The 27,989-nt window shown below is 38.1% G+C and overlaps 1 protein-coding gene across 13 annotated transcripts in view; it reads right to left on the bottom strand.

The window, feature by feature from the left end:
• The window catches only part of dnm2a (dynamin 2a), a 55,382-nt gene that overhangs the window by 7,565 nt on the left and 19,828 nt on the right, over positions 1-27,989 (bottom strand). For 2 of the 13 annotated variants that reach the window (XM_067381413.1, XM_067381415.1), the window contains exons 2-16: positions 24,075-24,148; positions 21,402-21,551; positions 21,099-21,302; positions 20,695-20,793; positions 19,107-19,267; positions 18,758-18,900; positions 18,536-18,671; positions 18,263-18,330; positions 15,448-15,586; positions 11,293-11,379; positions 11,139-11,209; positions 9,592-9,640; positions 3,208-3,318; positions 1,081-1,190; positions 895-1,006 (exon numbers count right to left, since the gene is read on the bottom strand). In XM_067381413.1, the coding sequence (XP_067237514.1) occupies positions 895-1,006; positions 1,081-1,190; positions 3,208-3,318; positions 9,592-9,640; positions 11,139-11,209; positions 11,293-11,379; positions 15,448-15,586; positions 18,263-18,330; positions 18,536-18,671; positions 18,758-18,900; positions 19,107-19,267; positions 20,695-20,793; positions 21,099-21,302; positions 21,402-21,551; positions 24,075-24,148 (1,714 nt within the window). Of the gene's footprint in view, positions 1-894; positions 1,007-1,080; positions 1,191-3,207; positions 3,349-7,037; positions 7,071-7,247; positions 7,260-7,989; positions 8,002-9,591; positions 9,641-11,138; positions 11,210-11,292; positions 11,380-13,877; positions 14,017-15,447; positions 15,587-18,262; positions 18,331-18,535; positions 18,672-18,757; positions 18,901-19,106; positions 19,268-20,694; positions 20,794-21,098; positions 21,303-21,401; positions 21,552-24,033; positions 24,149-25,757; positions 25,968-27,989 lie in introns of those variants that run through there. The other 11 variants (XM_067381414.1, XM_067381416.1, XM_067381418.1 and 8 more) reach the window with 10 other exon arrangements.

The raw sequence follows: 27,989 nt of genomic DNA, 5'->3' as shown, positions 1-27,989 counted from the left end.
TACTTTTATATCTGTGGTGATCTGTCAGCAGGGGTTGGTTTCCCGTTTACCATCAAACACACATAAAGCCCTTTTTCTTATTCAAATGGGGCGTAACAAATGGGGGCTCGTCCGGGATCTTACTTTTATGTTTGTGGTGATCTGTCAGCTGGGATTGGTTTCCCGTTTACCATCAAATTCATGTCAAGTCCTTTTTCTTATTAGAACGGGGTGTGACAAACGGGGGCTCGTCCGGGATCTTACTTTTATGTTTGTTGTGATCTGTCGGCTGGGGTTGGTTTCCAGTTTACCATCAAACTCACATCAAGCTGTTTTTCTTATTAGAACAGGGTGTAACACTTTTTTTATTTTTTATTTAATAGCACACCTAATTTGTGTAGCACACTTGTCTTTAACAAGCTTCAGAATTTAAGATATCATATTAATAGCACAAATTGATTATTTGATCAAATCCCTATCAGTAAGATGAAAAGAAAGTAATACTTTTATTTAACAAATGTGCATTAATTGAGCAAAAGGGACAGTAAAGATTGAACTTTCTATACATAAAAAAACAATATTCCACAAAAACAAAGCAGCACTACTGATTTCAGAATTGATAATAATCAGAAATGTTTCTTGAGCAGCAAATCATCATATTAGAATGATTTCTGAAAGATCATGTTACACTGAAAAATTGAGTAATGCTGAAAATTCTGTCACAAATAAATAAGTAAATAAATAAATAAGCTTTGGTGGGCATAAGAGACTTCTAGTATTCTTCTAGTAGTGTAGGTAGTGTCCTGCCCTTCATCATTTCCCATTGAATATTCAGATTGATTTGAAAGCTTTAAAATCTCAACAATGGAATATGGAGTGCTTTAGTTTGCACATGTTCAAACCAAACATTTGTACCTGATCTTTCTCAGGATAAACGCCTGCTCTGAGAAAAGAGGCTTTCCAGCTATCCATGTCCTCCTGCGTGTCACAGGCCAGCTCGATCTGACGCAAGTCCTTATACACGTTCCTGTGAGGGGGATCAAACACATGAAGCCACCAAACACAAATACACAAATATAGAGAGTTGCAGTCAGCCCTGACCTTTGCTCAGTGTTGAAGATACCAAAAATGTGCTTATTGGACATGAAGCCTTTCTCCACGTCTCTGAGCTTCAGGTTGTCCAGAGGAAGCATGTATTTCTTCTCTTTTTCCTATTAGAGCACAACGAGAAAGGAAGAAAAACAATCTTTTAAACCACTTCACAGTGCATGGTCACATCGAAAAGTTCTGCATGAAGATCATTTTTTTTGTGATCAACAGAAGAAAGTGAGTCATATGGGTTTAGAACAAAATGGCGGGGAGTAAATGATGACCGAATTTTCATTTTGGAGCGAACTATCCCTTTAAAGGACCACCAGGTTGCCAAGCCAGAGAGGGGGATGTGAGACAGAGAGAGAAAAGAAAGAGAAGAGGAGGAGTCTAGATGAGGACTAATGCTGCCAACTCGTTCTGTTGAGTTGAGAAGCAGCATCTGGAAACGTTTATGTCTGCACAGCTACGGCCCCAACAGTTACATCACTCAGAGGAACACTTCCCTGCCCCCAACACACACACACACACACACACACACACACACACACACACACACACACACACACACACACACACACACACACACACACACACACAGACACACACAAACACACACAGACACACACAGACACACAACCCCCCCAGTAACCCAGTACGATTTCCTGCAAATTCCAAAGTCGGATCCCGGCTGGAACATTTCAGTGCGCTTGCCACGTCACTTTGCCTCCCCTTTCGTCCCTTTTTACTTTCGTCCCGCTCTTCCTCTCTCTTTTCTCCGTTTACCGCTTTCTCTTTGCTTCGGAAACCACCGCTAAAGGAACATCGCTCTGGGTTTTTTTGTAAAACAATGGTAAAGAGCGAAAACCACAACTGTACTTGCTTCAGATTGTAAGAAAGGAGCCATGATGGCAGAACGGTCCGTATTTCTCTTGAAGAAACTGCAGAGGCCTGGAATATACATTTGCCACGCAGCAAGTAGACATGTGAGTATACCGAATATAAGTTTGAAATGAACTCATAATGTAAAGATTATTAAGACGTAATGCTGGGATATGTTTTAGATTTGTAATATATATAATATATCACTTTTTTAGTGAATATGTGGGCCAGTTTTAATTGCTTGATTCTTTGTGTGCCTTCATTACTCAGTACAAGGAGCTTTTTAAAATGTATAACTTTATGGTCACATTTCACCCCAAAACCAAAGGAAATCATATTTTGCATTAAAAATGCAACCTATTTAAATGCACCATGAAAAATAAAACGTTATTCCATCAAATGATCATTAGCATAATATGTACGATTGTTTTAATTTCAATTTTTTTTTTAAATTTCCATTATTTGCAATGATTCTAAACTTGACTTGTTACTGTAATTCAGTATTATTTTACTGTATTACACTTTACGACTGAAATATCAATATTTTTGTTCACATACAAAGATTTTGGGGGATTTAAATGATAAAAAAAATTCTGCTGAAATGATCAAGAAAAAGTTTTTCTTAATGACTATATAACAAGCTTCATTTACTTTACAAAACATATTTTCTTATTGCTTTATTTTAAATAAGCAGTGACCCGAACATGCTCTCGACGGGTTTATCAGTGTGTGTCTGAACTGTTTACTCTCCTCTGCAGTCGTGTGCGGTCCTCGGGGCAGTGACCTGCGGTCCAGCCGCCCTCTTGCCTCCCCCCCGCCTGCCCAGTGTTCAGACTACCTGTTCATCATGCTGCAGCTGAACAGTAGTCCGCACATTGGTTAGGCTGGGCAGGGACACACACACCCGCGCCTAGAGCTCAAGGACTCTACCATTCGCTGCCGGACGGGGGAATTTTACGTATAAACAAACTCTCTTGAGGACTAAAGTAAGACGTGTACATTAATGCATTTGGCAGATGCTTATATGTTAAGCAACTTACAGTATACATTCAGAAATTTATGAGGTCCTTGGGAATGAAAACCATGGCCTTGACGTTACCAGCGCCATGTTCTACCAGTCGAGCCATGAGAACTCTGGAGAACAGCTAACGTTCGCACTAATTTCAAACACACATGGAGTTTGAGACCAACTTGAGTGGCGCTAGTTCAAGAGGGGGAGGGACTGCAAAAAAGAAATGAAGAACAGATGAATCTCACCTCCTCGTCCTTGTACCAGGACAGCGATTCGGCTGTGAGGACAAACCAGTACTCCTTTGAGCCACCCTTCATGATGCTGATGTTGAGAGTTAGCCAGCCTTTACGGATCACCTGTGGGACAGGAGGTGGAAGGGGGGTGGAGGAGGGTGGAGGAGGGTGCAGGGCATGCCACAAGGGTGGGGAAACATTTATGAGATGCACACACTTGTATATTCAACAGACATTGTTCTAGAAGCTTGTGTCCTATGCTGAACCTATAAACCCTTTGACACTTACCTGCTAAAGAAATATTTTCTAGTACCCTGCCAAAATTGTGTTGTCATCACTTCTAGCGACTAACCTGAATAACTAAATAAAGCTGCTTTGTACATTTCAGTAGTGGTTCTCAACTGGTTTTGCAACATTAAGGTGTAGCCACATTGGCGAAATTTCATCGGCAAAAAGGTCCACTGTTCATTACAGCTCATACAAAGGCCACTTTAAGACAAATCAGAGTTTGAACCATTAACCAATTTAACCATGAACGAAATATGTGTGGGGAAATCTTTCGCTCTCCCAATCACGTGGATTTAGTTAACTATAATATCCCTGTTGTGACTGGGCCCGTCGATATGGAAAACTATTAACATATTCAAGAGTTTTACAGGAAAAGTGATGACTTTAAATGCATAAATAACAGAAGTATGATTTATTACCCTAAACGCACACAACTACATGTTGTATTAGCTATAGTATTAGAGTATGAGCAAAAATCCCATTATTTTTGATTGGACGCAAACGTTTCTCCATCTTAAAAGTTGATACACACCATCATATACTTATTTGCACTTTATTATTCACATTTCGATTTGCGTTTTCCCTGCTATCTGAACAGACTTGCGATATTTAGGTTGCGCCTTACCAGTTGGGAACCACAGGACTACAGTATCTAGCATGGAGTCAGAACATAAGGCAGCAATTAAAGCTTAGTCACATATAAACGCTCTAGAAACCCCGAATAAACACTAACAAAACCAATGGGGAGTGTCTTGAAGTCTTGAAATAGAGCATCAATAAAAGTACAAAGGAAAAATTCTGTTGTCCTTGTCAATTTTTTTTCCTGCTTTCAAAAGCAATGCGGCAATGTGACAGCAGATGCCATCCAGACCCACTGATCTGTCAGAGGAACGGAGGTCAGAGGTCGACAGCGGTATGTTAGGGTCAAATTTGGTGAGTAAAAGCTAACCTACATGCTGGTAAACAAGACAGAACAGCGTTAGTGGTGTTAAATAGAGAAAGGTGTACACTCAAGTGTGAAAACCTATTGAAACTAGGAGGAATAGTGAGAGAAGACATTGGTAGGCGAGTCATACTGGTAACCAGAGGCTGTTTGCTAAGAAAAGGTACAGGAGTAGGAAGGGAATGTAAAAATGTTAGTCAAGAAAACAGTTTAAAAAGAGAGGGGAAGGGCTTTTAGCAGGATTTCAATGTTATTTTGGGGGGTTAAAGGGTATCCGAAAGTCAAGGACTGTAGGATCACAGTTAACATGAAATCAAAATTAATCTTATTTATCATCTTAATGCATATTCTGGTTCCGTCCTGGTACTACATCTTTAATTTTTAATACCACATACATGGCATCAATAATTGTGAACTTATTCCATTACAGAAGGAAATCTGCACCACAAGCTTTTCTAAGATACAGTCCCTTTTCCCCCTTTCCATTTTGCTTTGTTCTCCGTAAAGTCGGAGTGAAACTGAGAAGAAAGGGTTAGAGTTAGTTAGAGAGTGCCAATGGAAACAACACAGACATAAACTAATGGCAGAGACTATATAGATTGTTTGCCTTGGTGGGGAAATGCCATCAACCTTCTTAAATCTAGAAACTTGATAACAATCTCTGAGAGGGGAAAAAGACGATAGAGATTGATAAGGTGAGAAAAACACCAGGACAGTACGGCTCAGGCATCTCGTGTTAGGACCGTACTGTAGCGACCCGAACAAATGACCACAAAAACGCTCTCGAATATCTTTTCATCAGACAGAAACCCAGCAAATATCTGCGGTCAGAGCTTGACTCGGGCTCTGTATTCTCTAACATGGATCCGATTTCCCTTTGCCGCCCACAACTGGAAGAAACGAGAGCATGACCCTATTTTCCGTTAGTGTTTGGATTTCTCTGCTCCTCCACATTGCACATTCTAACTGCTGTCTCTCTAACTTACACTAATTAATCCTAATATTATGTACATGTAAAATGCATAATTATCAGCAAGTTAATAAAAGAGTTGGCAAAATATGATCAGCTATCTTATTAAACAGAGATCTGTTGATAGAAGGGATGATTTTGAATTAAAGATGAGATGATTAGATGATTACCTGTGAGAGGCGAATGTTAATCACACTAACAGAAATGCCCCAATTAACTTTGCACCAGAAAGGATTTCTCTAAGGTTGAGCAGTTAATTTTGTAAATTAGAGTCGATTGATTAGTAAAAGGAACCCGGTACTGCCACATTCTGGTCATTACTGGCACACCAAGGGGAGAAAAAAACTAAAATAACCAAATAGTAGGGCTGGACTATATCTTGATTATTCACAATAATTTCACTAGAGGCATAAAATTAAGCAATAGGTAATATTGTGCCGATTTAAAACACTTTTCTTTGGCCTTTACAGGAATAGTTCACCTAAAAGTGAAAATTCTGTCATCATTTACCCTCAAGTTGTCCCAAACCTGTATATATTTCTTACTTCAGCTGAACACAAAAGAAGATATTTTGAAGAATATGGTAAACCAAACAGTTGATGGACCCATTGATTTCCATAGAAAAACCTATGGAAGTCAATGGGTCCATGTTTGGTTAAATATCTTCTTTTGTGTTCAGCAGAAGAAAGAAACTTGAGGTTGAGTAAATGATGACACAATTTTCATTGTTGGTTGAACTATCACTTTAAGTTTCTTAAAGACTTTACTTGTTTTTTTTTACTTTACTTTGAGATGGTAAATTCTATTCATCTCAGTGAATTGGTTCAAACCGCCCAATTCTTTAAATAGTTTCAAATGTCTGATTTAATGATTCAACTTAAAACTGCGTATGCTTTAATTACACTTTTATTAAGTTTTTAATTATAAATGGCTGTATGGATGCAATGATACTGAATATTGTTAAAACGTTATTGTGTTGTTGTTTTTTTTGCCAATATAGCCCAGTCCTACCTCAGAAGTGTCGTTAGTATGAAGAAAACAATCATATTTCAATGGGAAATTAATTTTGATTAGCTATTCATGGCAAATGCATTAAAAAAAATAAATAAATAAAATAGAAATTAATTCATAAAAAAAAATGCACGACACACTCAAACACACACCACGTTATCTTGGGTTTGAGTTTGGCTCCCTAGTATGATTGGATGTTTTCGTAGCCCCGCCCACCCACCATATGCCCATGGTGACATAGAGGCTGATTCTCCACAAGGCAAACTGCTCACCCAGCCTGGGCCGCCAGGACTCACATCCAGCAACAGGACAACCGAGGCCTCCATTTCACTCATATATATTCTCATTAAAAATAATAATTAATATTCTTTCATGCAAAAACAAAAATACATTGATATATGATATAAAAGGTGCACTGTGAAATTTTCTTAAAATAAATGGTTAGTAACGTTCTCTTGGTCTAATTACGAGAATTACCGAATGTTAGGTGATGCCACTAATTACAGTGTGCATTTTATGGTGGATTATTTGAGGTCAGTTACTGATTACTCGTAACTGTACTTGAACAAGCAGCTATGATTTATTTTTTTATCCCAGGTTCCACTATTTTGGTTTTCCACCAGACTATACCTTCTCGACTTCGCCTTCTCTCAGGCCACATAGCTGCAGAGTGAAAGAAAAATCATCAGCTTTATAACTCTCGCCATCAAGTCTGCACACAGACATGCCACCCATGCTGGTAATTATGAGTTGGTTGACCTGTTACGGCCTCAGTTCTCCTGACTGGATGAGTGCTGATGACCTATAACTGGGTGTGGCTTGTAGGTTTGTGGTACTTACCAGTATTTCACCCTGCAGTGATAAGGAGGGAGGGGGTGGGGGTGAGTTTTGGGTATAATAAATGAGACAGAGACACAAGAAACAAGCAAAGCAAGAAAAGGAGGACAATGCAGAAGGAAGTATTAGAAAGACATGGGTTTTTTAAATGGAAACCAAAATGTTTGAAAGGGACAAGAGTGTGATTGAGTGAGTCAAAAAGAGAGAAGAGTTATAGCGAGAAAAAAAAAAAGTTGTGAAGACAGGGAAGCAGACACAGACAGAGAGAGAGAGAGAGAGAGAGAGAGAGAGAGAGAGAGAGAGAGAGAGAGAGAGAGAGAGAGAGAGAGCAACAGAACAAAGTTACATGCAATTAGATTAACTGACAGTACCACAAATCAGAATTATCTAATAGGTTGTGTCATTGTCATGGCTGGATCCATGCACATTCTGAATTACACTTCAAAACAAAGAGGGGAAGTCTGCATTAAAATTAGGGCAAGACTGAAACAAATAAAACAATGCACTGATTATTAATTTGTCATGCGTCAGTATTACTAGTATTGCTGTGATGCTAGTGAAAGCACAGTTTCTCAAAAGCAGGGGAGGAAATGAAAGGGAATGTCCCTGTCTAATAACACGGCATACTTTCAAGTTGCTTATGTCATTTCCACTGAAACCTTCATACTTGGCTCTTTCATGTTTCTAACTGTGTTACTCTTCAGTGCAGAGAAACATTTATGCAAATGAAACTGTACACAAATACTAACACTGTGTCCTAACCAGGTGTGACGTGACAAGATTCGAGCTGTCAATGCAAATTGTGACATGATGCTTCACAATAACAGCCATATTTGATTTATAATAAAGTCATGACGTCAATTTGTAGACCAACCCGGAAGGCTAACAGACCTTGGCTTCCTTCAGAAATTTTCTAAGGGTTTTTTGATTTCAGAGTAAAATAAGGTTCTTATTTAGAATGCACGTCATTTATGTTGCAGAATAAAACATGGAATTCTTTTTAATTAACCAAAGCTTCCAGGTTTTAAGAGTCAAACTAAACATTTTTACATATACACTGCCCTCCAAAAGTTTGGAAACGCCCTGGAAAAGTGGGGTTTCAGACAATATTGGCACACAGTAAAATCCTCAGCGTTAAATCAACTTGAGAAATTGGCCTTAGCCATGAGATAATTAAGCAATGAATATTTCTGTGACTGAAGTCAGTTGTAGTTCTTGTGTTTCTCTTTTCTTCAGTGATTCTGCTTGTTAACAGCAGGTGTTCATCACTAATGTGCAATCATTATTTAATTAATTGCTTCATTATTTCATTAACTTTAACTCTGCGTCAGTGTTATTTTAACACTATTTAGAGAGGGACCATATGTACTCTGAGCAGAGTTGATTTAACTCTGGAGATTTTGCTGTGCATGAATCCTTTTTAATTTGTGATAATTTTGCACTAAAGGACAACACAAACTACGAAAACATATTTTATTACATAAACAGTTTTTACATAGAAAAAACTCAAATTTTCGATTTCTCAAAATATCTCAAAATATCCACCATTAGCAGCTATCTGACCTAAACTGGGTTCTAATTGGTTCACTGTATTCTAAACGTAATTGGCAATCAATTGTTGAAGCTGTGTGCTGACCCCAAAATCTTTTACAAACCTGGGTTTAAGCCAGTAACCAGGCATCACAAATGGCAAAGGGGCATGTCTGACTTTGACATGTATATATTGCCATTATTATGTAATCAAAATGAAAATTATTATTGCTGGTCTTCAATGATAATATCAAGTTACTGTAATGTATTTGCACCAAAAAATTATAAGGATTTATGCTGACATCGTCCAAAACCACACTTTGCCAGGGGTGTTTCCTAACTTTTGGAGGGCAGTGTAGTTATGTAGATTTGGATTTTGGATCAATGAGTGTTTACTCTAGGTGGGGATAAAATGCCACAGGAAAAAAAACAAAAAAAAAAAACAAAACAAAAGATTAACAAAAAGTCCCCTTTCTTGTTGTGGTCAGTAAAGGCAAAAAATTGGGTTTACATGGAAGCCATAGGTTTTATCACTCATTGTTTTTTGTCGCACCTGGTAAAGACACTGTATAAAAGGGTGTAGTTGATGACATGTATAAGTTAAATAGAACATACTGTTCAGTTTTTGATCAAAGGAGGTAAAGTAAAAGGATTGCTGTGTAAGGGATTCCTCAGGGTTTAGTGTTAGGCCCTTTTGTGTTTAAATGCAATGGTGGATGGAGTGATGGTTTTGGAATGAGGGATGTGGGGGAAAGACTCAGGGATTATCAGAGTGGATTCAAGAGCATGTGGAAGCAGAAACAGAATTTCTTTTTACCTGGTTGGGAATGGCCCTCTTCTTATTAACAATATTTCTTTGCTGGGCACTGTAGGTGGTGGAAACATACAGAAAACAATGATTAGACACTGACTGCATGCTGCTGTCTGTATTGTTAGAATACCACAACAGTGCAATTATGTCTGTGTAAACCTCCTTGGTGCTCTGGGTGTGAGCGATCCTGCCACTGAGGCAGGAAGATAGGAGGGGCGGGAGGAAAAAAAGGAGATGGGTGGTCTAATTAACATCTATTGTAATGTAGCTTTTGTGATCGAGGGGGCGCTAGCGCACCTGTTGTTGCCGTACCCTGGTATGGTACCGTCATCCATCCGTCTGAAGTCAAGACTGAAAGTGACGGCATGAGAACCATTAACAAAGGTGCCCTGACAAACTCACGACATGCGCATTGGGACACACGCAAGACGAGCAGGGTCAGACAGGCTTGATGCTGTAGGCTACGTCGGTCTCAACTCTTGAAAGCTCTACAGTAGCCAACTGAGCATGCAGACATTTCACATGCAAGTCTTTAGTTGTACACTGCTTGTCTGGGAGGTCAAAGACATGCACTGATAATTTTAGTGCACTTAAGTTATGTCCAATGCATTACCCATAATGCACAGGCAGAGGGACCGAAACTGATAATTTTAGTCCACTGCACTGACAGTACACAGGAGATGCAGTCCAAAAGATGTTTTAGGAGGTTAAAAACATCCTGGAAATACCTATATAAGTTTTCTAAATATATAAAATACATCAAAATATTGTTGGTTTAAATGCCCTAAGAACGACACAGAAATGGCTATATTGCTTGGGGATGTCAAATATACTAATGCTTCCAAAGCACGTTGAAATCTAAAAAAATAAAATAAAATAAAAAGTGAAATGTTATTGCAATTGCAACTGTTTTTATATATTTTAATATGTGATTATTTCTGTGATGGCAAAGTTATAGTCTTCTGTGTCATATTATCAATGTTGAAAACAGTTGTGCTGCTTAATATTTTTGTTGAAACAGTGATATATAGAAAAATACAAATTTTGTGTAACATTATAAATGTCTTTAGTGTCACTTTTGACCAATGTAATGCATCCTTGCTGAATAAAAGCTGAATTAATTTATTTACTTGTAATTAAACAAGTTTATGAACCTGACCATAATTGTGAACTTCATGAAGGCTACAAACTACTGTTGTAATATTCAATGTTAACAATTATTTAAAAATATCAAGAATTTTATATTTGCAAGTACTATGTAGCTTTGAACCTTTGAAAGATTCAAGAGTTTTGTCTGACACACTCATATGCTGATTTCACTCATAGCAGATTAACTCTGCTAAACATCACGTAAAGAGGTCAACTGTGGTTGGTTGCTTTACATGTTGGCCACATGGCCCCTTCCTGTCTAAGTCAGTCTAAATAAAACTGCACAGCGAACCAGACTTAAAGACAGTCAAAAGTCTGGACACCCAAGACAAAAGCACTGCTAAGGTTAGGGGGCAAAATTTCAGGTGTGACCTAGAATGTGCCACACTGGATGCAACACATACTTTGCAAATCCAATGAAGTCCTCATGGTTGGTGTTGATGTATGACAGCTCAATATCAATCAGCAGAAGGACCTGGTAAAGACAATAATTTTGCACAATGAGAAAATTATGAAAAACTCCAAGTGATAAAAGTAGATCTCTCATTGGTCTCGCACCTGGTCCTTGGTCTTTCCTTCTCTCTCTCTGACGTAAGTAGTGACGATTCTCTCGGTCTCTTCTCGCAGTCTGGGGTAAGAGCTTAGCTGTGGGGAAAAACACCAGATAGATGCAGGCTACAGCATGTACACACAGCCACACACACACACACGTACATAATCACACACACGCGTTCTGCGACATGAAAGTGGTAGAAGCTAACCACAGGTAGACCTTTTCACACAGGTCGATGTGAGGACTAGTTTTAGCTAAGCCACCGTGCACAAAAAGAATCAGTGCAAGAGAGAGCAGATATGCGCACACTCATACTCACAAACATGCAGATTTGGGCATTTCAGCAAGTTGTGCAGGTAAGACAGCATTCACTCCCAGCTAGGAAAAGACAGTGAATGAATAAATGAAGTTCTAAGGTGCAGTAAACCAAATTTAAGGGATGCTGTTACTAGGGTTGGGAATCGAAAACTGGTTGTGAATATGATTTTAAATCATTAAATGGCTTAAATTTAAAACTTAAATATTTAAAATATCAACTTTGTTTCATAATTGACAAATTTCGCAACACTGACAGTTATTGAACTGAATTGAATCTACACTGAACTGAATAACGACACTATCGTCTTCTGCTTATAGCTGAATTGAACTTATTTCATAATTGATGAACTTTACACAGTCAATAAACTGACTATTTTCAATAGTTTTCTGTTTACCACAGTAAAGCTGCTTTGAAACAATCTGTATTGTATAAAGCACTATATACATTAAAATGACTTGACTTAAAATACTACAGCCAAATGATTACGTTTTGTTCCATTAACAGTTATTATATACATTCTTCCATTAATGCAGACGAAACAAAAGGTTTATACAAAACCAAGGCAAAATACATTATGATTTAGTGATTTGTTTAAAAACCTTTTATAAATCAGCCGAATGAATCGCAGACTCACTGGTCTTAAATGACTCATTCACTCACTCACTGAACCTACCAGAGTAGTTAGTGAATTAATAATGGACTCACTGTAAAAGTAATACACTCCTGAATAAAATTGTAGCAACAGATTACAAACAATATAATTAATTAAATTCAACACATTAGAATTGAGTTAGAATTAATCAAATATATTCCTTAAAAGTCAACCATTTAAATTGTGTAAAATTAGCAAACAAAACCAAAACCAAAAACTGACATAAAAAGCAAGAGTCAAACTGCCCAACTAAATGAAACACTGATCATCACAATGGCGACCAAACATTTTAAATAAAATCAACATCAACATCTAAACCTCTGTTAATTCTTGTGTTTCTCTTTCCTTCAGTGATTCTGCTTGTTATCATTGGGTGTCTTCAATGTTGGCAATACAAAATAAAAAGTTGTTAATTCATCTTTGATGTTTGTCTGTTATTCAGATATTTTTGTTTAAATTTTACTTAAATTTTACTCGTTTTAAATGGTTGACATTTAAGGAATTTGATTCATTCTAACTCAATTCTATTTGTTGAATTTAATTAATTATGTTGCTTGTAATCTGTTGCCAAAATTTTATGGAGTAGATCTAGCGTATTACTTTATACAGTAACATAATTTATGGCAAGTCGTTATTTTTGGTCAAATTAGACTTAAAATAAGCCACGAACTGTGTCTTAAATGTTCTATAGACCCATTTTATATTAAATGTCTTTAACTACTATGTACTAAGATTTAAATTGTTTATTGGATGCAATTAACTAATTGTGTTCATATACAATAATTTGGTCCTTCCTCAAATGTATTAAAATACTTATTCAAAATGGAATTGGAGCTAGAATTAGAATTGTTAAATTCCTTTACGATTCCCATCCCTAGTTACTAAAACGTATTAATCTTAAGTGATAAAATGATTTTATGTTAGCAAGTATGTTGTGAAGTGCAGGAAATAATGACTTTTTGACGTGAAAAATCACACAAATACTCTTCCAAATCTGAGAGTGAAAAAGTGAAAAGATTTAAGAAAAAGGAAAGGATGTGAAAATTAAAAAAAAAAAAAAAAGAAAAATAAGAAAAGTGTGGCATTAGGGAGGGAAGACAGAATCAACAGAAATATTATACTGCAGTTCCTCCTACGACCACAAGATGGCAGGTGACTGGTTCTTTGTTGCTATGACAACAGCAGCAGCCTTTTGTGTCTGGAGCGGTTGGCAAACCGTCTGTCACTGTATGTTTTTTAATTTTACAGGCAGTGGTTCAGGTTAACTGATGCTCTACTAAAGCAACAAAGAGCGAAAGAAGGTAATGTACCGCTGACAAACACTGGAACTGGGGCTCTAAAGCGGATTCAACTTAGAAACACCCTGTTTTTCCAAGCAATCTGGATGCTATTTATTGGAGTCACAGGGACTATGGAAATGTAAGGCTCATTATGGAACAGAACTTTGGACATGAGTGACATGAACACATTCCAGACACACACGATGGGTGTGGCGGAGAGGGCGGGGCTGATTTGATACAGGTGGAAAGCTGATAGGACAGTTGGGCGGCAGCGAGTGGAAATGGAGGGAGGAGTTTTTGTTTTTAAGCTCTGCCTCTTCTCAATCCGCTCCTGGTTACCTTGTTGGCACTTTTCCTGACGAGGGTGGTGAGTTCGGACACCACCAGGTCCACACATTTCAGGCTGGGCTCTTTCAGTTTGCGGATCTGCTTTTTCACTATAGTCTCAAAAGCCAAGTCAGGGGTGAACAACCCCGTTCTGAGGGGGGTCAGGGTGATGCCATTGGGCAGGGGGGAGAAGAAGTGTTGAGGTGTTAAAAGAGCACAGAAAAAAAGAGAAAGAAGGCAGAAGAGAGCATAGAGAAGGGGAAGAATAAACAGAGAGGAAATGTTTAGTTGATTAATCATTGCTTATCTATGAACAGATACAAAGTGACCTCTAAAAGGGGGAGTCGCAGGTTTTCACATCCATGAATTATGAGTTATGTATTTTTGCACCACAATAAACACCCTAGGAAAGCCTATTCAACTCCAAAACAACTAAACAATAATATCGGCAAAACACATTCACACCAAGTCCTATGCTACACAGTATTAAACAAGTACACTAAAGTTTACTTCTTTTTCACAAGGATCAGACTGAAGGTTTGTATGTTAATGTGCATTTTGAGTTGTGTTGTAATGTTACTGTCACACCTGTTTTGTGGCTTTGTCCAGGTTTATGTTTTCATGTGTTTTTTTATTATTATTATTATTCATTGTGACGAGCAGGTCGGGCGAGAGCCGTGAGGGAACGGTGCAAGGCCGGTGGAGTGATATCCTCGAATCTCTCTCGCCCGCCCTGCTCGTCATATTCATGTTCCTGTTTGTCATGTAATTCCCATTCCCCTAATGTGATCTTGTCATGTGCTTCCATTGTTTAATGCGTCATGTTCTGAATAAGTTCCTTTTTTTTATGTGCCATGTTTTCATTGGTTCATGGTGTTAAGGTGTTTCATGTTTGTCGTTAGTCCTTTTTGTATAACTAGCCCTCATATTTCCATTGTTGGCTTGTCGTATATTGATGTCAGCCCAGTTTTGTCAGGTCCAGTCACGTCTAGTTCATGTATATGTTCTCAGTCAGGTTTACTTCAGTCATTGTCTTGTTTTGTTCACATTGGATTATATCAATAAACGACACTACATTCAACTTGCATTCAGTTCACTAATGTTACAGATAGAGTAAATTACGCAAATGGTTACTAAAAGAATTGTCACTGGGTTCATTAAGACAGTGGAACAATCCCACTCTTACTTCATATGCATTTCGGACTTGGTGTGAATGGGCCTCAATGACCCTTACATTTCATTTTCAATATTTGGCTACATGCTCAGCATTCAGCAGGATGTTGCAGACCCACGGCTCATCCCTTTTAGACTGCAGATGACCAGAGAGTGTCATTCTCTGCTCATCTCCTTATCACAAGACTGTCACAACACCCCAACACACGACAGCAGAGCCAGCGCACAAGGCAGTCGGGAGGGGGCTGAGGGGGTCACGCTGACACGCAAACACGCTCCCCAAAGTCTATCGTTCAACCTCTAACTCTCCCTCTGTGCTTTTGGCTGAAAGCACTGTCTGTTTGTCTCAGGTGTAGTGTGACCCCCTCACTGGAAGCCCCCCTGTGGCCAGGCTGGGGTACTGCAGTACCTTGTTGGTGCACTGCCTGAATGTGTTGATGAGCTCTTGAATAACCAGATCGATACATTTCAGACAGGGCTCTTTCAGCTTAATGATCTGCTTTTTCACGATGGCTTCAAACGCCAGATCTGGAGTAAACAGCCCAGTTCTGAGAACGCACAGGACAGACAGACAGCAGGACATAAGAGGACGGAGACAAATAGTGAGGAGAAAGAAAACAAACAACAAAAGTGGCAAAAAGTAACTCAAAGACAAATATTTGTGACAATGAGGTGAAAATTAAACAAAACAGAAGTGAAACCAAATTGAAAACAGGATATTTGAAGGTGGAGGGAAAGAAGACGATAAAGACATTGGTTAAGCTCACAAAGACTAGAAACAGAATCCTAAATAATAAACGGACAGATAAGTATGGCTTGCTGAGGGGAAAAATAAGTCAATTAGACATTTCAGAGAAAACAAGGTTCCTCAGTGATTTTAAGAATCATTTTAGGCCATGCCCTCATGGCGCTGTTTTTACGGTTACAGATGATTTTTTGAGGGTCTGACAAGAGACACCTAGATCACAGCCTAATACAGTAGCTCCTCACTGCAGAACACGAGATCCAGGATCCAGATCCAGGGGGTGGAGACAGGTAGGTTTAGGGATATGTAAAGTGGGAGCAGTTGGATCCAGATCCAGGGGTGAAGATGGGTAGGTTTAGGGATAAGGGGATGGAGACGGGTAGGTTTAGGGATATGTAAAGTGGAATGAGTTGGAACCGGATCTAACCTCGCCCCCTGGATCTCGTGTTCTGCAGTGAGGACCATCTCACCTAATCAATGCTCACTCCAGTTGCAGACACGCGGTAAGCTTGAGTGGAAATGTCATAATCAAGATCAGCTCATTTGAGTCAGAGTCAAGACCGAGAGCAGAAGAGGGTTGAATCCGACAAGACCGTCCACATGCTCCCAAGTCCATTGGGTCTCATTCATGAAACATTCGTAAATATACGAGTAAATATGTGAGTGATTTGCGCGTAAAGAGACCTTCCCGAAAACTCTTCTCCTGATTCACAAATACTTCGTAAACATCAGAAGTGATAGTGAAATGTGTGTGTTAATGAATTCAAATCAGTCGTAAATGGGACGTGCGTGCACGCTCATTCTCAATTACCATAAATCCCGCCCATTAAATCCAACTGACAACTATATATGGGCATCATATTATGACACCAAACGAAGGTTTTTGGCCATTTGGGGCAATTAGTTTGCCCAGCCCTATTGAAATCAATGAATTATTTGATTAAAGTGCTCCGTTTGCAGATGCTATTACTGGCTCTCACAATAAAAGTAAAAACAAAAAACGTATGTAATTACTATATATAATATTTTTTCAAAATGCTGTGTAATGTACCTTATTAAGGTGAATTAAAATTCAGCCTTATTAATGAGCAAAACGTTCGGATGTTAAACGCACTATTTACGCGTGACTGGGAGCAGGTGTAGATTTCTTTCGTACCAACTAACATTTGGAAAATACGAACATTTTAATGAATCCGAAAATTTACGCCAGAACCACTTTACACATGATTTACACAAAAATTTGTTCTGCTCGTGTTTCATGAACGAGACCCATTGTGTCCAAGTACAAGACCACATTTTATATTTTCATTGTCTTGGTCCTTGAGTTCAAGAACATATTAACATGGTCTTGGTTTTCAGGGCCAATATTACAATTTCCTGGTCTTGGTCCTCCCTAGACCATATTTTCACGGTCTTGATCGTGGCCCTCGAGTTCAAGATCATGTTTTACTGGTCTTAATCCTCGAGTCCAAAATTGCAATTTCATGGTCTTGGTCCTCAAATCAGAGTTCTACACCATATTTTCACGGTCTTGGTCCTCGAATCGTTCTAGACCATATGTTCATGGTCTTGGTCCTCGATTCTGAGCCAAAGACTATTTTATTCATGGTCGGATCACAATTTCTCGGTCCAACCTCGATTCCGAAGTTCATATGTTCATGGTCTTGGTCCTTGAGTCTGAGTCTAAGTTTATATTTTCATGGTCTTGGTCTTGTCAAGGCTGCACATGACCTTCTTCGGGTCTCGGACTTGACTTACACTTGAATGAGCTGGTCTCAACTACAACGGTGGAGTAGTTAAACAATGTGATCTGGGCCGGGTTTGAGCCAACATTGACCCCGTAATGTTTTGAATCATATTTGATATTTTCGCCCCGTAATCTCGATGAATAAGCAACTACACTGCAAACAATGATGTGCGACAAATCCGAATAGAAAAAACGTTGGAGAGAGAATGAAACATTTTTTTGTCATTTTTTTAGGGAACTAAAATACATGTTCATAGTATTTATAATGCTTGTAAATGTATCGTTTTATTTACCTGTACTTTACATTATTTCTGAATGTAATAATAAAGCATTACCTACACACCATTGTGACTTACCTGTGTTCTTTTGCAATTTTGACCCAGTGCAACTTATTTTTCAAAAAATACGGTATTGTCAAAAGTGTGGAGACATGCAAAAAATGCTGTTACTGATATATACCGACTGACAAATGCTATTTGTAATATTTTAATTACTTGTAAAACAAGACAAATGATAAGAAAAAACGTGACGTGAGCAGTAAAACGATTCTGGTAACGGCGTTGGGAAAGCATGGCCTTATCATAAGACATGACAGAGAAAGAAAGTGTGTGATTGCAGTGAAAGAGTGAAGGATTAGTCAGTGACAAAGGATATAAGAAGTGCCATGGCTTTCATGCCACTATATGGCCTGCAGGGCTGACAAGCGCCTGCAGTCAGTGGGACACCACTTGCCTGACACCATGGACGTTCTTAATGGCGTGACTGATTTCTCGCCGGAGCTCCTTCTCATCAAACACAATCTGAAAGAGAAAGAGAGACTTCATAACAGGGACTTGCCACTGCACCTGTGTGGCATACCGGTTTTCCAGGAACTTGTTGTGACTTGTTATCTTAAGATCAAAGTAGTATTTGCTGGATTCTAGACACGTACAATCATTCAGGCAAACTTTGACAGTTCAAAAGCAGACAAAACCAAGAGTTCTGTTGAAAATAGAGGCACTTTACCTTGACCAGCTCAAAGGGGAAGCGCTCATGGAAAATTCGGTTAATCCGGGCACCTCCAGACAACTCTGCTGTGTCCACCTGGTCTCCGGACCCTTCGATGCATTTCTCAAAGTCAACTCCAAACTGCTGGACCATCCTGAAAGAGGTACTCAGAGTTATGCACATCTGCCCTAACCTAGAAATTGCTTTAGTTAGAGAAGCTAGTCACGTCACTGTACTCACTGCAGCAGAGCCTTGGTCTTTCGCGTAGGGTCATCCGGGCGAAAATTTTTATACTCTTCTACCTCCTTTTCCAATGAGAGAAGCTGAGACTGGAGTTTGCTGCGTAAACCGGGTAGCGTGTCCCGGATGTGGTTGGTCAATTGCTAGAAATAAAAGAAAAGGAAGTGAGAATGTGATATGCAAATATAATGGCACAAGTAGCATTCACCAAACAAAGTCATTGTCAGAATTGTGCAACGTAAGATTCGAAAATCCATTCCAAAATGGCCAATTATTTGCACAATTCCATAGCCGCATTTTTCCATGTGGACCGGCAATATGTATGCTGCAGCCAGTGATGTATTCCTACCTGGTTGAGGGTCTTCTGCAGGTGAGGTGTTCCCATTCTTTCAGCCATGTGTCTGTAGCTGGGATGGGATAGGAAGAACTTCCTTTCTGCCGCAAGTGCAGCACGAATATCCTTTCTGCCATCTATGTCTTTCTGACTTCGGTTCACTACACCAATATAACCTGGGACAAGGAAAGTGACATTAAACAGCCTGTGTCGGGGTTGGATGGTTTGACAGTATATACCCCATGCAATGTCCAGGAATATAAGTGGGCAGGAATGCTTTACATTATTTACATATGACAGTAACAAAGAAACAAGAAGAATGGTAAAAATACAGAACAGTGCATGTATAAAACATATCAAGACACATTATGTTATGATATGTTATGTTAATCATTAAAATAATATGGGGTCAGTATGATTTTGTTTTTACTTTTCTATTTAATAAAATTTAAATAAAATCAAATAAATGCTGTACTTTTGAACTTTACATTCAGCAAAGAATCCTAAAAAATTTATCATGGTTTCTACAAACATATGAAGCAGGAATAAACACAGGAATAAACTTTAAAATAAATGAAAGGGATAGTTCACCCAAAAATGAAAATTTGATGTTTATCTGCTTACCCCCAGCTCATCCAAGATATAGGTGACTTTGTTTCTTCAGTAGAACACAAATGATGATTTTTAACTCAAACCGTTGCAGTCTGTCAGTCAAATAATGCATGTCAATGGGAACTTAGTCTATAAGAGTAAAAAAAAAAACAAAAAAAAAAAACACACACACAGACAAGTCCAAATTAAACCCTGCGGCTCGTGACGACACATTGATGTCCTAAGACACAAAACGATCAGTTTGTGCGAGAAACCGAACAGTATTTACATTATTTTTTTACCTCTAAAACACCACTAAGTCCAACTGCGTTCAGCATCCGGTTACTGAGGTCTGAAAACACGTTCTGATGACGGAAGTGATGTCTCGCGCTTTGCTTCAGTGAGTGCTAGACATCACTTCCATTGTCAGAGTGCGTTCAGACCTCACTAACCGGTTGTTAAGGGCAGTTGGACATAGTGGTGTTTTAGAGGTAAAAAATTATATAAATACTGTTCGGTTTCTCGCACAAACTGATCGTTTCGTGTCTTAGGACATCAATGTGTCGTCACGAGCCGCAGGGTTTAATTTGGATTTGTCTGTGCATGTTTTTTTTTTGTACTCATATAGATGGTGTTGCCATTGACATGCATTATGCGACTGACAGACCGCAACGGTTGTAGTTAAAAATCATTATTTGTGTTCTACTGAAGAAACAAAGTCCCCTACATCTTGGATGCCTGGGGGGTAAGCAGATAAACATTTTTGGGTGAACTATCCCTTTAAAATAGAAAACATTTGTAATAATAGTTCACAATATAAGTGTTTTTACTGTATTTTATCCAAATAAATGCAGCCTTGGTGATAAGTGACTTCTTTCAAAAATATTTTTAAAAATTGAATCGACCCCAAAGTTTTGAACAGTAGTGTATATGGTTACTGAGACATAAAATGACTCAAAAGTGATTGACAGTAAATTACACTTCTGTAATGTTTCAAGTACAAACTTCCTACCTCTACGCAGTGGTAAGAGTTTATTTTCCAGGATATCCCGAGCATCTGTACCCTCATCCATTAGATCCAGTTTAGTAATCACACCAATGGTACGCAGTCCTGTTGAAATACAAACAAAAACATATTAACAACATCATCAGGGATTGTGTTGTCTCCACAGGACTCCCACTCTATTGGCCAATGAATTTCATTGACTTTTCCATGACTTCTCCAATTGTTTGTGATTACTTGATCAGGATTATTTAAAATAATAATAATAATAACCTAAATTAAAGTTGATTCACTATCAGAGCATTTGGGATTCACTAAAAATAACCAAAATCACTCATGGTTGCTATGCTATAAGTTTCCATAACTATGTGAACTCTACCTTTCATTATTTCATCCCTCCCAGCAATCCTCACCTTGAGGGTCCACCTCCTTAGCCACCTTGAGGGCATCAGAATTGGCCAAGTCAGTGTTGGCCGGGGTGACGGCAAGGATCAGGCAGCTCTCCCTAGTGATGAACTGCAAAATCATGTCTCGAATCTGGTGCTCGATGTCTACCGGCTGGTCGCCCACCGCAACTTTGGTCATACCGGGCAAATCAATGAGAGTCAGATTCAATACTGTTGAAGAGAGAGAGAGAACATTTTAACAATGGCTGCCGCGATTACGAGTATGGACTGAGGAAAGCAGTGGTCTTACGGAGTCTTGTGTTGTATTACCGTTTGGAGAGTACACCCTGAGGTTGATGGGAATAGGAGAGATGCCCTTGTTGGACCCTGTAATCCTGTCGGTTTCTGCTTCAATTTCCTGCCGGACTTCATCAAAGTCCACAAACTTCCTCCCTTTGCAGTGCAAGAACTCAGCATATTCTACAGAGAGATGGAGAGTGTGGATTAGAGTGATAGTGTGATGGGCAGATGACATTTCTTCATCAAAGCATGTGAGACATGAAAAGCGGTATTTTCACCTAAAGGCTAATCCCTTTTACTGCCACAAAACTTGAGAGATAGCATTCCACACTAGGGCTATTATAGTTAACTAAACCATAAAAACTATTTGTTACAATAAACAAATTTGGTTAAGATAAATTTCAGCTTCAAATACAATTAATTATATAGAATATTAAGTATAAAAAAAAAAAAAAACATATCATAGTTTAAGCTAGTTACCACTTAGTTTAACCAGATGTACTAAAACAGCTAAAACAGAAACTAAAATAAAAAAGTATATTGATGTTTAAAAAAGGTTATAAAATATAACACCATTCCACAATAATATACAGAAAAGATGTTTTTTAAAACATTTATTCCATACTAATTTACAAAAATGCCGCATGTTCACAGTGCTTAGTTCACACAACAACAGCAAAAAAAAAACAAACAAAAAAAACATATTGCAATTATTTTAACAAATATTTCAACTGCAATGAACTAGGCCTACTGATTTAAAGGGATAGTTCACCAACAACTTTAGTTTTATTTTAATTTAGTTTAAATTGATGTACAGAAATAAAAAAGAATAAAAACTACATATAAATGAAAAAAATGACAAAAACATTAAGCATCTTGTATATTAAGCAAGCAAGTTTGAGCTTCCGTTTACTATATTTGATGTGCTCTATGTGTTGATCAATGTTTATATGTAAATAAATCTGTTCATGATATAAAGTGATTGTGTCTCAAGCCATGTATGGAAGTTACGATAACTTGCGGTTCAGTGAGTGAGTCAGTAATTCCACTCTGGGAGTCATTATGACAGTTTCATTAACAAGATATACTCTTCACATAAGAGTTAAAGGGATAGTTCACCCAAAATAGAAAATTCTGTCATCATTTACTCGGCCTCCAAACCTGTATACATTTCTTTGTTCTGCTGAACACAAATTAAGATATTTGGAAGAATATTTCGTCCCCATGGAATTATAAGGTTCTATCTGCGTTCGGAGCAGATTTGAGATATTGAGCTTCAAAGTTTTTGCATTCCAAAACCTGAATCCTCTTAATAGCACTGCTGGCTAACGTTAGCGTGGTGTCTAACTGAAAGAACTCCTCAACAATCAGATAAAGCAAAACACACAAAAAGACTGTAATTTCCTGGAATTTGGGCTGCTGTCATTGACAAGATTCTGCGATCTCTTCTGCTATCGCGGCGATATGAAAAAGAACGCTGATCCTGATTGATCCTCTTGTGTGCATTCGAAGTGCTGATTGGCTCACGCAGATAGAACCAAGTTAGAGTGCGACTTTGTAGATAGAACCTTTTTGTTTTCTAAAAAAAAAAAAAAAAAAAATACCAAAATGTGCTCAACTTAAAAAAAGAAACATTACATAATGTAAATAAGTTGTAACAGAATATGAATATGTGAATAATTCAATTTTGACAAAAAAGTCAGATAGAACCTTATAATTCCAAGGGGATGATTTGTAACCACGCAGATCTCGCCCCCCATTGATTACCATAGTAGGAAAAAAAAAAAAATACTATAAAAGTAAAAGAGGGGGCGAGATCTGCTTCCAAATATCTTCATTTGTGTTTTTTTTTTTGTTTTTTTTTTACAGGTTAGGAACAACTTAATGGTGAGTAAATGATGACAGAATTTTTTATTTTTGTGTGAACTACCACATACATTGTGACCAATCAGTCTGATTCATTAAAGTATTTCAGTATGATGTTGTGTCTACAAAAAATAGAAGATTGCAGACATTCAAGAAACCAAACAAAGTAGTATTAATTCAAAATGGAACCTGTTCTCTGCTTCTCGATTCCCAATCATGTGAATGATCCACAGATATTATGCATTTAGAAGCAGACAACAGCAGTTCAGCTTAGTTATGTTCAACTTTACGGTCAATTACACTCATTCGGAAGATAATTTGTTCTGTAATGTCTTTCTGTCTGAATTAAGTCTCCATCTGCACTTCCATGTTCTCGCTACATTACAGTACATTCATACTGAAAAGCCATATAAATGATAATTGCTTGTAAAGTGGCTCAGAGCTGTAAATGTTAGAAGGGGAATTTTCAGAGGAGAACTGCCTTGTGTATGAAATCTGAATAAGATGACGTTATTAGTTAAATATTAAGTGTGGTGTTTTTGTGCCAATAGCAACAGGAACTGCAATAAATAACTTTTTTTTATTGTTTTCAAACTAGAGTATGATAAAACGCATGTTTATGTGTAAAGTGTAATGTCATAGAATGTGTCAATTTAGATGAATAAATCAAAATAATTATTGTACACTTAGGGGCTGTGTACACAACACCATTTTTCAACTAAAACTAAAAACTTCTTATGGGTTTCAATAAGCATGAAAGCATGTGGTTTCACCCATCCACATACATATTACGTACCTGAAAAGGCTTTGTTCAGTTGTGCTCATTAACACACTCACCAGCTTTGTTGTTAACTAGCTGCAGAATAAGAGGCCTGCGGGTGACGATGCCTGAACCTCGGGGAAGGAAATCCCTGTTCAAAAAAAAAAAAAAAAAAACACAAGAGAAAGAGAAAGTAAGTATAGATGGAAGAGGGGCAAACAGTCCTGAGTCATTCATAGCAATCAAGCTCAATTTTCAGGGGTAGCAGAACTGATCAAATTATTCATGAGTGAGGGGGCGAATGTTTAGGAGCAACCTCTTTGCATTCATATCAGAACACACACACACAAACCAAGACACTATCTGGTCCCTTGTAGCAATGAATATTAAAGCACAGTGGCATCTTTTGAAGGCCTGCAATTCCTAAGAGGCTGCAATGCTTTTGCAAATGAATGGCCACTGCCGTATCTTGCAGCCAAATCAGGGTACATTTAATAACACTGTGGTGCATTACAAACACCCTCTGAGATCAAATTGTGAGCTGAGAGCAGGGAAATTTCAGTTATTATACTCTGATATATCCACAGATTTAATAAGCAGCACAGTGGACAGAAGAGGTACGGTTTTAATGGTAATATCAGGGAAAATGAGGCAGGCATTCAGTCAGTCCACAATCAGAAATGCAAGTATGACACAAATACACAACCAAAGCATTGTGAACATACAGCCCTGTTGCACAAGCGTGTTCGCGTTACTCTGTGGTTACAACCTCCAGTACTCAAGGGGGCGATAGAGTTACTTTCAGATGTTGCTTGCTATAAACAAAAAAGTAGCATGTTATTATTTGAGCATTACAGGGTTAGTTCACCCAAAAATGAAATTTCTGAGCCGCCGTTCAGACGTAAACACGGAACTGCGTACGAGTCTGAAAGGGTAGATAAGAATTTGTTGAATAAAGTCCACAAAAAGTATTCTCGTCACTTCATACAATTAAAGTTGAACCACTGTGGTCATGTTGACTGTTTTAACGATGTCTTTACTACTTCTCTGGACCTTGGGAATGGTGGATAAATTGCTCGTCTATGGACGAGTCACATACCTCACGGATTTCATCAAAAATATCTTAATTTGTGTTGAACAAAGATGACCAAAAGTCTTGCGGGTTTTGAACGACATGAGGGTGAGTAATTAATGGCAGAATTTTCATTTTTGGGTGAACTAACCCTTTAAGTGATGCAGATACAACCACCTAAAGGGAAAGTTCACATAAAAATCATCATTTATTCACTCAAATGTTGTTCCAAGCCTTCTTATAAGAGGACATAAAATATTTTTTTTCTGTCCATACAATGGAAATCAACAGTCATCAAAACTGGTTAACAAAATTCTTCAAAATATCTTCTTAGAAGACACAAAAGAAACAAAAGAAAGTTTGGAACAATAATTTGTTGTGGGGTGCGTATTTGATGACATGGTGAATTTATGATGACAGAATTTTATTTTTGTATGAACCAACCCTTTAACAACTCCTGAGCTAATAACAGGTCTGTTGCCATGCCAAAAATTTCAATGCAAAATAAATAAATAAAAAGGGATTTTAAATTTTAGAAACTAGTCAAACTGTCAATCTACCATGATAGTAGCTGACCTGAAAGATACAATTGGATGTAGAAGATGTAGGCTAGTTAATACTATAAACATTTACTTGTATCTGGTATGTTTCAGGCCTTTGGAACAATATAAAACACATGATGAATTGCCTATAATGTGTCTTTTTCCACTTTGATGGCATCCCACATGCTGTGGGTTGGTTGAAAGCGTGTCTGCGGGTTCGAGAGTCGTCCAATCAGAGCCTGTCTTAATGAGTAAGCCTGTCTCTCCAGGAGTTCCTGCTCTACATCTGGTCCTGATCAAAGCCAGTGCAGTCAGCTGTGAATCCAGCCGCCATTTCCCTGAAATCACCGGCCCACCTAATGCACAATACAGCAGAGCCCGAGGGTAAAGACAAACCATGCTTTAAAAACACACACAGACAGTTACACAATAAAAGAAGGGTCGTACACAAAGGGATGATGAGATAAAACAGGGCTTGACAATAAGGGCTGCCCAATGGCTCGGGGCCAGCGAGAAAGACGCTGAGATTCGGGAATTTTCAGTGGCACGACTGCTGCTTCGCCATGAAAGTTTATGATTTGCAAATTTTTAACTCTTTCCAGCTTAAATGTGAAGTATTTAGTTTCTGACAGTAGTGGCACCTAGCAGAATAACAAAAACAATGCATATTTTCAAACAAAAGAAAAGGTCCAAAAGTTTAGGAATACTTTTAGCTGTGTTGTTATGTGTCATGCAAGGTTCCAGACTAACATTTGAGAGCAGTGGCGCTGATGCCACTAACTTGCACAGAAGGTGGCGCTAGCACATGATTTGGTGGCCCTTTTTTTAAATCATAAAGGTAATTTAATAATATTACTATTGTTTGCATTGATTAATAAAGTGCAGTTACTAATAATATTACATGTTTATTCACTGGAAAAAAATGACAGTAAAGCACTGAACTTGAATTGATATGCAAATAAACTTATTAACAGTAACGTGCAAAAACAATATTATAAGGAAAAATATTCAACTGTTGTTAAATGTACCATACTGAACTGACTGACAGTTTCAGTGATTCTAAAATGAGCACTCTTTACTTGCTTTCTGTGTAATTCAGTCACAATTTGAAGAAGTTTTTGTTTTTCATGAGACTTTTCCTACTTTTCCATATATTATAGAGTCAATAAGTGCTTCTATGCTGCCATCTAGTGGTAATTTCATGTTGTTTTTTGTTTGCCTAGAAGTGTTAGTTTTCCTTCATCTTTAAACTTCCAGTTTTACAAATCATCACATTAAAAATAACATTAAAATTAGTTCATATTTACAGCTTTTAAGTGCAAAAGTGTGAAGCACTTTAAAAAGTCCTTGAAAAGTGCTCGACTTCCACTCTCAAAGGTTTGCATGAACCCTGAAATTAATAATGTAAAAGTATTCGAGTATTTCTGCCACAATACCACAGTTTCAGTAAGCGTTACTACATAAAATCCATGGTGATTTGTGCACTGTGGAGCCTTAACTTGTTTGTGGCACAACGTTTCTCCTGGATTCCACGTGTTCTGATACCTGTGGTTTAAAGCAGAGAATTCTGCACTGAATTTGAACACTTCCCACTAGATCTCGCAACGACGTTTCACTTTTGTTTCATTTGCCGTTTGATGTTTCTCATATGAAACAGAAATGGCAGGTCTTATCAGTTGTGCAATGTGGTGGCACCACTGTGACCTCAAACAAGATTTAGTGGCAAAAAAGGGGCTGCAAAAATGCGACCATTTAGTCACAGTCTGGAGCCCTGTCATGAGTAAGCAATTGAGAAGACTTACACAGTCTACAGCAAATGCGAACGCCTATAATAATAATTGCTTATAATAAACACAACCAACGCATCTTGCATGTCACTGTTTGAGGCTGTCTACACTGGTAATATCAAAGCAAACATTATATAACTGGTACATTTGTCTTTCTGAATGGGTGCATCATGACGCTGTATTGAAGCCTCCATTGTAGCGTGTAGCATCGCAACACCCTGTTCACTTTGAGGAGCTCATGAGTTGTTTAATCTTTGAAGATCTAAATGAGGTGAATTTTGACTTGCCCTCCTGTAACTGAAGCTGAATGTCTTCTATTTCCATCTAAACACCATCTAGCTCCGCCTACTATGGTAGCCACACCCCAATCTCTTGCTATAAGTTGAGCTGGAAAGAGATTGACAGATCTGAGTGGACCGCTCTCAATGTTTTTATTGTGCTTGAGAGGCTCAATGTTTACACTTTTGGGGGAGATAAATCCATGAATGGCATACTAATAATGACATAAATAAATATTACATACTTCACCTTTAGTAGGGATACTTCACTCAAACATTACCCTATAATTTACTCACCCTCAAGCCATCCTAG

The sequence above is a fragment of the Chanodichthys erythropterus genome, chromosome 3, assembly GCF_024489055.1.
Source record: "Chanodichthys erythropterus isolate Z2021 chromosome 3, ASM2448905v1, whole genome shotgun sequence".
Taxonomy (NCBI): domain Eukaryota; kingdom Metazoa; phylum Chordata; class Actinopteri; order Cypriniformes; family Xenocyprididae; genus Chanodichthys; species Chanodichthys erythropterus.
The sequence above is the reverse complement of the archived record's forward strand: the minus strand, read 5'-3'. Positions and strand labels throughout refer to the sequence as shown.